Genomic DNA, 14188 nt, shown 5'->3' on the forward strand with positions numbered 1-14188 from the left:
GTGAGAGGGAGGGATGCAAAGAGAGGAAGGGAGCAACAGTGAAACAGTCCGCTGAACTCAATCATACACCATGGTGTGATTAACCCCATACTGTGACAAAATTACAGCTTTCAGTCTTTTTGTTGCTGTTGCAAAACACACCCAAAATGGCACTCGCTGTAAAAATGCAGATCTAAAGGTCATTGCTGAGCAAAGGTCTAAGGTCTTTTGATGAATAGAAAGTTCTATTTCCTTTATTTGAAATGGAATCTTTTGTAACATCATAAATGTCTTTACTGTAACTTTTGATCAGTTTAATGCATCCTTGCTGAATAAAGTATTGATTTCTTTTACCATAAAAAAAAAGATCTTACTGACCCCACACTTTTGAACGGTACTGTATAATGTTACAAAAGCTTTCTATTTCAGGTAAGTGCTGTTCTTTTGAACTTTCTATTCATCAAAGAATCCTGAATTTTGTATATATATATTTTTTTTACATAACTGTTTCCAACATTGATAATAATAATGATTTCTGAAGGAAAATGTGACACTGAATACTGGAGTAATAACCCTGAAAATTCAGCTTTGCATTACAGGAATAAATGACATTGTAAAATGTATTAAATTAGAAAAGTAAATTGTAATAATATTTCACACTATTACTGTTTTTTTGTTTTTAATCAAATAAATCCAGCCTTGGTGAGCATAAGATACTTATTTTGAAAGCATAAAAAAATCACACACATAAATGTCTTCTGTCTGTGCATACTGAGTGAATCTCACGAAACCTGTTTTTAATAAAAAATATTACACACACACACACACACACACACACACACACACACACACACACACACACACACACACACACACGTTTGCATGTCTAGGCTATATACTGCTGTATACAGTACATATACTATATGGTTCTGTTTGTGATTGTTCTTGATTATCCATCAAGAAAAAAACCATACTGTTATCCCTCTCACATGTGTTGTGATAACCTTCATTGGAAATGGCCTTTTTGACCTCGTTTTTCCTCTGCATAAACGTAGACTGATGAAGTAAGTTACACAAATGGGTGTGCTGTGCTCTGTACTGTCATCAAGAATTCATCCGGATCATGTATATGGAGAAATGGCAGAAAAGGCGGCTGCATTATTCATAGCATGCATGTTGAAGAGAAAAGGGAAGGTAACATTAATCAGGATGTACAAGAGTACTTCAGCTGTTGATGGATAGACATACAGACAGATAAAAGACCCATATAGATGCAAATAAGACCAATACTTATAAGATTCACCTATTTTAAAGATTTGCTTCATCCGTCAGGCTTTATTCTGTCCACCCTTTAACAAACTCTCAGACACAGTGTAAACAGGTGAGGGGAGCTGGAAACCTGTCCTTCCCTCTCTCGCATTAGTTGACTAATGATGCCTTTAATTAGCCCTGACACACGCTGTTAATGGAATGGACCTTATTACAACTCAGCCTGTCAGAGACATTTCCGCAGTCACCGTCGGATGTTGCCACGGCGTCAATTCCACCGATCTGTTCACTCAGGAGTTGATAGGAAGGACAACTGATTAATATTCTGCTTGTTTAGCCGGTTTCTGACTGGCTTATGCAGCAAAACTACATTTCCCATAATTCTGCATGGCAAAACTCTCATTCTGAAGTCTGTTCGGTCCAGAGTAGATGCTTTTAAGTGTGTCTCTTGGCTCTGGTCCTGAGTTTTATCCCTGCTTTGCATGTCAGAGTCTGTTCTCCATCATTTGACTGGAACGCCGTCTGCATTTGACTTGTTAATTCGATTTGTGTCCCGCTTTGAAGAGTGTGCCGTGCTGAGTAAGACACTTTCCTGCGCTTCTTAATCCATCTCAAGTCTGTAAACACTTCACACAAGGTTATTTCTTCACTCAAGGAATCTTCATTGTGTCATCTTGACAAAATACACATTATACGTGCTACTTCAGTGTCCTCAGTCAAGCTCAGCCTTGTTTGTATTGGAGCTTAAAGGAACATGGATGGAGATCAAAGACTGTAGAGAAAATGACCATCACATTGTTAGTAATTGAGCTTTTCCAGTGCAGTTATCTGTACTGTTATCTGCACACTTATCTGGTTCGGATCACACACTTGTTTCCCTATTTGCTGTTGTATCTGTCACTGTTCCTAAAAAAAGCATCAGAAAATCCACAAAAAGTCTAGAATCTGACTTAGGTTATTTTCCAAAAATAACTGTATAAAATTGCATTTCATTTATTGTGGGGAGTTGTTGTTGTTGTTAAATAACCATGACTAATTAAATATTAGTATTAAATTAAATATTGTTATAATACAGTAGTGTTTTATTTTAACTATTATTTAGAAAATAATGATAAACAATAAGTAAATAATAAAACCATGCAATATTATTGATTATTAAATATTTATTTAAATAAGTTTAATAATGAATAATACTTAAATTACAGTAAACCATTTTATAATACAACCATTTGATTTATATAATTAAAATAAAATAAATTAATTTAAAATAAAAAAATAAATTATATTAAAATAATAAAAAGTAATTCATAAACAAATATAATACAAAATCATTATAGATCAGTTTTAATTGTAAATTAAATGTTTTAATGTATTATGAATATTACCTGTAATAATAATACAATGGCGAAAATGTATAATAGAATTACTAATATAACTAAATACTTTATTCATTTATTGATACAAATCATTATAAATAATAATTAAATAATAGTAATAATAAATAAAGTTGTAATACAAATATTTATATAAATCTAATAATACAATAGTATTTATATATTAATAAAATAATCATAAATAATAATAAATGAATACATTAAAGTTTATGTGTTATAAGCTTTATAATAATAATGAAAATAATTATAAAATAATAAATAAATAAAATAATACAAACTATTTTTTTTATCAAATAAAAAGGCTCCCAAAAATGTCTGATTGTAAGTGTTTATTGGACCCACAGGATTCTGCCCAGGAAGGCGTCATCACCAGAGACATTCATCGCACCTTCCCTGCTCACGACTACTTCAAAGACTCGGGAGGCGATGGCCAAGATTCTCTATACAAGATCTGCAAGGTGAGGTGAAAGCTGCACATCCTCCAGGCATGACTCACTCCTGCCGTCTGCTAACAAGCATCACGACACACTGCAACATCTCTTTCCACTGACCTTTTGTTTTGCTGTAACGGCCTTGGTAGATATCCAACCACATGTGCTGTCCTCGCCTCCTATCTGTTGCAAATCTACGTCCCTGAGATGGGTGAAACCTGTCCAAAATGCTAGTTTACACATCATAGATCTGTTATTATATTTAGAGGTGAAGCTGGAACTAATGTAGTTATTATCTAACAAGCAGTGAGTGCAGTTGAGTGGATGAGAAAAGGAGTGCAGTTGTCCTGTTCTCTTTTAAATCTCTTTTGTTAGGAGTCTTAAGAGGTTCTCCATCAGCTGATTGGCACCGACAGATTAAAAGGCTCTTAAATTGTGCAAAAGACCTTCAATCCAGCTAATCCTGGCAGCGGCATCTGTTTCCAGTCATTTACATATGACGAAGCAGAATTATAACGGCTTGTGATTTAAAGACAGCATGAAGCAGCATTTACAACACATTATACATATTTAATGCTAATTCATGTAGGGCAGAAGCAGATGTTACACATCTAACATACTGTTGTTTTAAGTATTTTTTTGTATCCATTATTTTCAATATAAAATATTTTTTTCTCTAAATAACATACTTTTTAAAATTATATTATTTTGTATTATTATTGATAACATCAAAAACGTTTCAGAATATTAAGTAATAGCATTACATAAAACAAAATAAAAAACAGAAAAACAAGACTTTTATTCCTTGATATTAGTTTCAGAAATCTTTGTTTCTAAAGTGATGTTTTTTCCACAGGCTTACTCTGTGTATGATGAGGAGATTGGTTATTGCCAAGGTCAATCATTTTTGGCCGCCGTATTACTTTTACATGTAAGTATTTACCCCGAATTTACCTCAAATAATCTGTTTAGTTGAGGAGAGGTGATTTTTTGTTTTTGATTTGTTTTGTTTTTTTACAATTTGTTTTTGTTTTGTGTTTTTGTTTGTTTTTATTTTATTTTTTGTTTTCTGTTTTTTTTGTGTTTTGTTGGTGGTTTGTGGATTTTTTGTTTTTGTTGTGTTTTGTTTGTTTTTGTTTTGTTTCATTAATTCTTTCATTTCCTGCTATTTGAATGCATTTTATTCGTTTGATTTATTATTAAATATTTAGTTTATGTATTTATATTTGTTTTTAATTGTTTTTTGTTTTTTTTGCGACAAAAACCCCAAAAACACTGTCACGTTGAAAAATCTGTCCGAATTTATTCCGCAACAGAAGTATATTACTTTTTCTTACTGGGCATTATGTAAATATCCTTTTAGGTCAGTATTATCTTTTAGCTCAACTCCTTTGATGGCAAATCAACACTTTAAACAGTGTTTTTGAGACCGAGTTCACTACACTTTTGACATATTCATTACTAGCTACAGTAGCTAGCTAAATAACAACACTAATAATAGTGTAAATAAAAACCTTCATCGTGCTTTATCTTTGACTTTTTGAGGACCTGCATTAATAATAGGCAGAGAGCAACAGGAAGCGAGGGAAGGACATTGATGAAACGGTTAATCCCATATTTAATTAAAGTGAGGGCTGAATAAGATGCCGTTTTTTGTTTCTCTGCGACAGCGGCCCGTATGAGGCTTGATATTAGAGTGCGTTTGGGGATTTCTATAATATAGTGTAAGTGTCTTTCTCGTGGCCTTGCCCAGGAAGCTCAGGAGCTGTCAGGAATATTAATGACAGAGCCCGTATACCTGCAGGAGCCCATTGAGCTCGGGACACACACGCTGTCTGTGTGATTTAATACCCAGCTCTCTGTCTGTCTCACTCTCCGTCTCACAAACACAAACAAACTCTGATTTCATCACTGTAGACACTGCAGTTGACACATTTAAACATCATGGGTTGGTTGTGTTTATCACAGCATATTCGTGCATTAGCATTAGCATTTGAAACCATCTAAAAATATTGTGGCGATATCGTTCACTTTTTCTCCCTAGATGCCCGAGGAGCAAGCTTTCTGCGTGCTGGTGAAGATCATGTACAACTATGGTCTCCGAGAGCTCTACAAAAACTACTTTGAAGATCTTCACTGCAAGTTCTACCAGCTGGAGCGTCTGCTACAGGTTTGGCCTTTGAGTGTTAGTTGAGAGGTTGTGTGACACACAGACTCATTCAGCTCTCATGAGCGCCTCGAGTGTAAGCGGTGGCCCTCGTGTAAGCTATTAGACCCAGTGCGCTGGAAAATGGGTTTTAATTTTGTGCTGAAATGCAATTAGGCCTGAAGTAACCTCTTTCGGCGCTAAACTCAACCTGGTTAGTATCGACTAGCTCTGCTACTGCAAGAGTGTTTGCATCGATCATGTAAAACGTGCCATACGTGTCACTCTCTGGAAGAATCTCTTCCTCTGTTGTCATTTACTTTGCATGTGTTAACACAACGCTCCCACCTCTCTGATCTGACATTGCAATTTACCCCAGAAAAAAATATTCCGTCTTTCTGCTCCGGAAGATCCTATCCAGCTCCTATCTCTCTTTTGAGATGCTAATTTAAGATGTGCCTTTGTAGATGTCGGTTAAGTCTTTGATTTATTCTCTGCTTGGTCTCTGAATACATAGAGCAACATGCTTTTTTGAGGCAAGCATCACTGTTGCCGTTTCTCATACCTAGGGTTATTGATCTGAACAACCCCCTAACTTTGGCATGTACTTTCCTGCTATAGACTGAATGGAACCTCAAAGTGTGTAGCTTGATGAGGAGAGGTGAATTATTATTATTTTTTTATTTTTTGCGATATTTTATAGTTTTTAATTTATTTTTAGACATTTGTTTTGGTTTTTATTATTTTTATTATTTTTATTTTATTTATGTTTTGAGGTGTGGAAATTACTTTTGAAAGCGATTCAGAAGTTTGATTTGATTAACTGTGGTTCGGCATATCTTAGGAAATAAATAGAAGTGCTCTTAGGGTGACCATATTGTAGTCTTCAGAAAAAAAGGGGTGGGGGGTGGGTTGGGGGGGGGGGGGGGGGTAGTTGCAGTTGTAATACATAAAGTAATACATCATTTCCATTAATTTTTTCCCCCGCAACTATAGAATAATGACAAACAAATGAAAAAAAGTTTGCACACGGTGCACTCCGCGTCTCCCACTTGTCCCGACCGGGACGGTACGTGGGAATTTTTTTTGCAGTTCAACTGTAGAGATGCACTTACGCTTCAGCATTTTGCATGCAATGCTGCTCCGCTGTCTTCTCTGCTCCCTGTGTATATGCGCGTCGCAGAGCCGCCCACAAGGCAGCCTCTCGGGAATTACGTCATACAACAAAGTACTGTATTGTGTGCAAAGGCAAGCGCCAGTCAATTTAAAGTACACGCTTAATGGTCCCATTAAAAACAGTGAAAACCGGACATTTTCATGAATTTATAAAACCCCCCCGGACAGTACGTAAAAAGTAGACATGTCCGGGCAAAAGAGGACGTTTGGTCACCCTAGCTCCCTCAGTGTTGGGTTTTCCCATTGTTACTTCATTTTTTATGTTCCTTCATTGTGCCCTGAGGAAAACAATGAACATTTTCTGTATTGATACTCCTGATAACCTCAGAAGTAGTCACTTGTTATGGTTTAAAAACAGAAAACAGTTCACAGTGACATTCTATATATCATTTTATCTGTTTGTCTCTTGTTCTAACTATTGTTATGTCTATCTATCTGTCTGTCTGTTTATCTGTCTGTCTACATATCTGTCATTTTATCATTTTGTCTGCCTGTCTATTTTCTATTGTTGTCCGTCTATTTACATATGTCTATTGTTTTATATTTAGCATTCTATAATTTTTTCTATTATTCTTTCTATTGTCTGTTTTTCTTTTTGTTTTGACATGCTTCCAAGCTCCACACCCTTTGCTTCAAATACAATTACTTTGTCATCCTGATAAAAACATGCTTGTTAATTTCCCTTGCGCTAACCATTCCTGTTTCTCTACTTCCTCTTTCCAGGAGCAGTTGCCGGACCTTTGGTCTCACTTCCAGGACCTGAACCTGGAAGCCCATATGTACGCGTCCCAGTGGTTCTTAACACTGTTTACCGCCAAGTTCCCTCTCTGCATGGTCTTCCATATCACCGACCTGCTCTTGTGTGAGGTGATAAATCCTTTTCCAGTCACATAATTACAGCAAATATGTCCTAACCAAGTCATTTAACCAATAAGATGTCACTGTGGGTTAGACTAACTAGCGCAACACAACATAAATAGAAATCGAGCCACCGACATTGGGTCTCTTTCTCTATCCATCTCTATTCTACACTTTAGTGGGTATTTTTGGTACATTTGGGCATAATATACATTTGACACACTCTGTTCGGATACTATATATATTAGGGAAGTGGGCATATTAAGATGCAGGAGTGGATTCATCAACAATAAAACGAGAGTAAGAACAAATTGATATGTGTTCGTACCTGTTATACGTACCTGTAGTGAATCTACCGGAAGTTTTGTCCTAGTAAGCAACTTGTACGATTATTAGTAAATGGGACCGAATGTTTAGTTTGTATATTGCTTGTGTCACGTTCATGTCTGGTCAGGGCAAGTTTCATGATTTAATTAATTTAGTGATTGTTAATGTCAAACTGTAAAAAAATATTGTTGGTTTAACTTAAAGTAAGTAGCCTACCAAATATTTTTTTGAGTTCATTGAAATTAAAAATTTGAGTTAATGTAATAAAGGAGATTGGATTAATCAACAGGAACTCAAAATATTATGTTATCTGAACCACATGAATTATCTAAGTTGAAAGTTGAAGAAAAAATGTTGTGATAGCAAATCATGAAAATATTTTTTTACTGTGTAGTTTCTAAATATACTGTGTATTGTCCATTGTTATTTTATGTTTGTTCATTTTGCATTAATTAATCTATACAACTTAAAATGTTAAATGTGATATATGTAGAAATGAAGGTAAGCCTAGATTAATGAATGCTATGAATTTATTGATCTTTCTTATGTCATAATTATAATGCTATATACTGTATAAGGCTAATGCTAAATCGATAAATTAATCAAATCAGGGAAATTGAATAAAAACCTGTAAAAAGTCATTTAAATTCATCTAGTTATGCTCAATTGTAAATGATTTAATTGGCTAAAAATTGCTCTTGTGCGTTTGATCTCTTCAAAATTATTATATAAAAAAATTCTTATTCTAATTATGAATGACATGAAAAGCTATGGAAATTAATCAAATATGTAAAGTATGCTCAGATTTTAAAAACTGGCTTCTTTGTGATTAATTATTATAGCAGTTACTTGTATTATTAACTATACAAATTTAATAGCTAAAAATGTAAGAGTATATGTAGAAATTTGCAATAACCTAGATTAATGAATCCTGTTAAAGATAAACTGTTAACGGATTGAATCATTTTTTACTTCCAGGGTTTTAAAATGTATTTATTTTCTGTCTAAATAATTAGTGTAGTTGTGTTGGGTTTTTAATAGCACATAGAACTGATGAAACTTAGTTTCTAAACTTCTTGAACTCCGTTAGATTTCCCAAAGCAAGCATCTTTGACTTCTTAGAAATGGGCTTTGTGTCTTTCCGAAAGTAACGCTTCGACCTTTCTGCTCCTCTGAGAGCTTTTCCTTTTATTTTTTTTTCCCATCGCTTTTTTCCCCTTTTCCTTTCATTCAGCGTCTGTGGTAGCCCGAGGCAAGACAATTAAAAGTTTCCTCAGCTTGTCTCAGTCAATGAATCGCATGATGAGAATCTGTTAGATGCTTGCGAGACACCTCTCTCTCCTCTTATCCATCTATCAGTTCATCTCTAATTCATTTAATGTTCTGCCTTCTTTTGAGGCTCTGCCTCTACTTTTGAGTAACTTGTTATAAATGAAAGCAATGTTTACCTAAGCATATTTACATTTCAGTTTATTTGTATTCTGTTTTGTCCCAAAATATTAATCCAAAGAAAATCTTTCACTGATCATCTAATGCTATCGCACACAAAACCGGAAAGCTCTTTCTCACTTTGGTAAGCTCTAATCTGATTGGCTGCCTTTCAATATTTCCTGGGACCAAGGGTTCACAGGATTTGTTATCAGTCCATTGGGAAACTAAGTCAGGTTGACTCAGCGAGTGCTATTGAGAATTGAATAACAATTGGACTCTCCAAAATTTGTAAGGTTACATGCATAAAATGTTTGAAAGATAACTTTTTAAACTATTTAACTAGATATCTTTAAGTAGGTCTTATATCTAAATGTATATATGTGTTGTTGTTTTTTAATTCTTATTTTTAACCTGAGACTTGTGTGCCGAAAATGCACACTCATCTGTTTCACACTGTCTAGGAATCTCTCATTTAGTTTATCCACTATGTGTTCGCTAAGACAGGATTAAAATGAATGGATTAGATTCACTTTGATATTCAAAAAAACATATGCAGACATAACAAAATCAATATCCACGGCCCCTGACGATACATTGAGGTTTTAAGAAGCGACCTCTTATATGTCAAAAGATCAAGGCAAATTTCCCTTCTCTTGTCATGAGACTTCTTTCAGTAGCATCAAAAATCTTACCAACCCCAAACTAAAATAAATAAAAACTAGAAACAAACAAAGACTATTCTCAATAGTTATTGAAATTAATTACTGCAATTTTGTAACATTGTATAGTGGCTCTTCAAGTTGATGAAGAATGATGAAATGCTCAGGTTGTTGTAAGTTGCTTTGCATGATTTTCTGTAAATGTAAATGCATATAGTTTGGCTATATTGATTATAACAATCGTAGTACGCCGACTTGACTTTTCTGTTAATTGGCATGCCATTATTTGAATTCATTCATATTTGTTCTCATTATTATATATTTTTTAGCTCACACTTTAGATTAGGGTCCAATTCTCACTATTAACTATGAATTTTGCCTCAATAAACTCCTAATTACTTCTTATTAATAGTAAGTAAGGTAGCTGTTAAGTTTAGGTAGGGAAGGATTAAGGATGCAGAATATGTGCTTTATAAGTACTAATAAACAGCCAATATCCTAGTAATTTGCATGCTAATAAGCAACTAGTTAATAGTAAGAATTGGACCCTAAACTAAAGTTTTAACATTTTTATTATTATATTATATATTTTATTTCATTTTTACACTTTTTAATTATTATTATTATTATTATACTTTTCCACTAGTGCCAGTTGGGAAAATTTCTCATGTTGTTGTTTTGCATAATTTCCTTTAAATGTAAATACTGATAGTTTTGCTAGTATCGATTATAACAAGCAACTTGGCTTTCAAAATCATATTTCTTGCATAACCAAAGTGTACAGCTCTAAAGCCAAAGAGAAAAGTCTTATCCCTCCCTCAACAAACACACACAATTATCCCCCCTGCAATTTCCATTTAGCCCCCTAGCGCCATCTAGAGCCTGTCGGGAAGAGATACTTTCTGCCGTCTGTTATTAATAGAGAACATGGGATATTTTTAGCTCTGTTGCCATGTGAACGGGTCCTCTAAGCGATGCTCGAGATGGGTGTTTCCATGCGGAGCTGACTTCAGCATTGCTTCTCCGCTCGCTACTGCGATGCCACCTGCTCCCCTCTGACACACACACACACACACACACAGCACCTCCCGCCCGTCCTTCACTGTGCCTGTGCACATCAACCTGCCTGTCAGTCCACCTGAGCGTGTGCGAGCGAGATTGTTTGCCTCTTCCTTCAGCTCCTGTCACTCCCACACATTTGAGCTCTTTGTATGATTCGAGCTATTTTAGGAAATGCAAATGCGTTCAACATCGCACTTCCCATTGCTAGTAGAGCGCAAAGACAGCATTGCAGCCCTTCCGAACCATTTATTCCAAACTGTATCGTCTTTATTACGATAAAACGCCTTTGTATGTGGCCTGTTTTGTAGTTCCAGGCAGTTTGATGCTCAAATAAATCCTTCTGTGTGTTTGTTTTTGTGTGTATAAATTTTTTTTAATGTCTTTACAGGGGTTGAACATCATCTTTAATGTGGCGCTGGCTCTTCTGAAGGTACTGCACATCACTACGCTTACATTTCCTTGTTTAAAATTGTTTGTAAAAGTGAGGGAGAGTAATAAAATCTGTGAAAAGTAATGCGAATGTGTCTAGTTATGCTTGGGTTTAAAATGCATTAGTTTAATTGCTTTTTGAGAGTGCAGTCTTATTTAAAATTATTACCGTTATATTTTTAAAAACTTATACTAATTATGAAAAACTGGACAGCTTAATGTAAATGAATAAAATCCATAAAAAGTGAGGCTAGTCTAAGATTTAAATTATTAGCTACTAATTGTTCTTTGTGAGCAGTGTTATCTTAGTTTGTTTAATAATTTTGTGCTTTTATCATTTTTATCAGTTTATATATAGCTTTAATTTATTTTTATTCCAGTTTTTGTTTGTCATTTTAGTACTTTAACGTTAACTAATTTCAGATAGTTGCCAAGGTGACATTTCTAATTTTCCTTTAACAATAACAACACTGTTTGTGAGTGAATATTTTTTCACCCTAATAATGAGTCATAGAAATTGAGTGATTAAAAAGCGTGGGAAACCTGGTTGAAGAATTGATGCTTTTAGTTTAATATACAGCAGGAATAAAAACATATTGAGTGTGTCTCCCTCTGCCGGTCAGAAGAAATATTGCCTTGATCTTTTTTTAAACCCAAATGTTGCTGTTCACAGACCTATCCGTTAGTTTAAGGTACACATGCGAGAATTATCTTGTGTCTTTCTGATATCTTAGGTTTTGCTATGAGCAATATTACTGAAACACTTCATATATCATAATATAATACCATAATCATATATGTAATTATATTTATCACAGTTGATATACGGTATATAAAATATGTTATGATAGTATTTTCATTACTGTAATCAAGTATTTTTTATTTTTTTGTAGTGTTTCTGGGTCCATTTATTAAGTTATATGCATATATACAGTGCTGATAGATTACTTACAAATTGTTTTAAGTTACTGATTGTAAATGACTTGACAAAAATTTTAGTTAGTAACGTAATCTAATACATTACACATTTCAGGTAATATAATCGGACTACTTTTTGATTACTTTTGACCTAACTTGTTTATCACGTTGATTTGAATAGGATAGTTGTAAACCATATTGATATAAAAATACAAAGAGAAAGAAAATATACCTGCATTTCAAATATACCTGTAATTATGGGAATTTGTGTGCAATTCTACAAACCCTGAAGATATTCTTAACGTAAATAAGCATTAGGTGTTTTTACAAAGGAAAATTTAAACGATAAAAAAGTAGTAGTAAGATGAAATGAATTATAAATAGTTCACTGCCATTGTGAGAATAACATGTAATCAATAAAGAAGTATTTTAAAACATAATATAATCTATATATATATATATATATTCAATATCATTTTTATATAATTCAAAAACGACACATGAAAACATGTTAGGAAATGCTGTGTGAACAGGAAATAATCTCAGTTTATTACTTTTCGTGCAGTCTTTTCTAACTGCATATGGGATTTTTCCTTTCATGCGATACATTGGCTCGTTCACACAACATAATAACAAATTTGATCCGAACCGCATGGCTACTGTCGGAGTGATCTATGCATGCATTTGGGTTTTGTTGTTGTGGCATTATTGATCATCAGCGACACTATGGATGACAGTATCCAGCTTTGGGTCATTAGCCCAGTAATGCCACTATGGCTCTATTAATACAGCACTATTTGTGGTGCATTAGTAATATAAAGTACGGTGCTTTTTAGAGATTTACAAGCAAAGCTCAGTCAAAATTGATCACGTTTGAATGGTAAAAACAGTGCGCATTATGCTTTTTGGAACAAAATCCACTTATAAACTACAAATATTTTCATTGTCTCTTATAGCGGTTGTGAATAAAGTGTATATTCAATTTCCACTGCGATTTAAAGGGCGGTGTGTCATTATCGGTTGGCCAATACTGTCTGCTGCAAAGCTTTTAAATGGTGTTCTCAGCACAAAAACATTAGCTTCATCCACAAAGCCACACCTTTGTCTAAGCTGCAATGACAGAATGACAAATGGCGCTATTGCAAGAGCGGGTTGCGCTGCCCTGAATGTGTCCGAGCTAACCTATAGAGGAGACGAGGATATATGCGCTGATTTAATGTTGAGAAATAGACTCCACTGGCCTGTTCTGTAATTACAGCAGATGTGAGAACCAGAATAGGACTCTCTGGTTTCTTTTTAAGGCTCTTTAAAATCCAGCTGTTCATTAAAGAGGAACTATGAGAATGTTTGTAAATTATCATCAAATCTTATGGTACTAGAATTACATAAGCCTGATGATATAATTTGTCATGTTGAAGACAAACCATGTGTTTTGTGTAATTAGTCATGACAAATGTTCTTTCATGTTATTTGTTTATATCAACTCAAAATATAAACCGTTATCACCCAGTTCTAATCTAAATGCGACTTCAAGGCGTGACGATATTAAGATAATATAACATGTCATGATTTTCTGTAAAGCTGCTTTAAAACAATATGTATTGTAAAAAAAAAACATTTGACATTAGGTGTATATTTAAACAGGTGTGATTTTTATATTTTTATGGATTCATTTAAAAAAAAGTATTCAATATTTTTTCCTATTGTCATAATGCATTTAAATGTTGTATTTTAAGTCCTATATATATGATATTCTCTTTTTTCTTTGTAATAATGCATCTTGATATTTTTTGTGTATATATATATATATATGTATGTATAAAAATACTGTGTGTATATTAAAACACACACACACACACACACATATATATATACACAGTGTGTGAGTGTTTTAATATACACACAGTATTTTTATACATATATGTATATGTATATATATATATATATATATATATATATATATACACATATATACAGAATATATATATATATATATATATATATATATACACACACAGTGTGTGTGTGTGTGTGTGTGTTTTAATATAATAAAACATTTATTTACTAGTTTAAATTATTCATCCACTTTGTCATAATGTATTGGAATGT

General features: G+C 33.8%; 1 protein-coding gene across 4 annotated transcripts in view; it reads left to right on the forward strand.

The window, feature by feature from the left end:
• Positions 1–14188, forward strand: part of rabgap1l (RAB GTPase activating protein 1-like) — an 82109-nt gene that overhangs the window by 49637 nt on the left and 18284 nt on the right. For all 4 annotated transcript variants that reach the window (XR_013203336.1, XM_077226327.1, XM_077226329.1 and 1 more), the window contains exons 14-18: positions 2987–3100; positions 3930–4004; positions 5118–5243; positions 7119–7262; positions 11121–11162. Coding sequence is in view for 3 of the 4 variants with exons in the window: in XM_077226327.1 (XP_077082442.1) it covers positions 2987–3100; positions 3930–4004; positions 5118–5243; positions 7119–7262; positions 11121–11162 (501 nt within the window). In the remaining variant the exon portion in view is untranslated. The remainder of the gene's footprint in view (positions 1–2986; positions 3101–3929; positions 4005–5117; positions 5244–7118; positions 7263–11120; positions 11163–14188) is intronic.

This window comes from Siphateles boraxobius, unplaced genomic scaffold (assembly GCF_051911475.1).
Source record: "Siphateles boraxobius isolate OS27281-9 unplaced genomic scaffold, OSU_SipBor_1 13, whole genome shotgun sequence".
In the NCBI taxonomy this organism is placed as follows: Eukaryota; Metazoa; Chordata; class Actinopteri; order Cypriniformes; family Leuciscidae; genus Siphateles; species Siphateles boraxobius.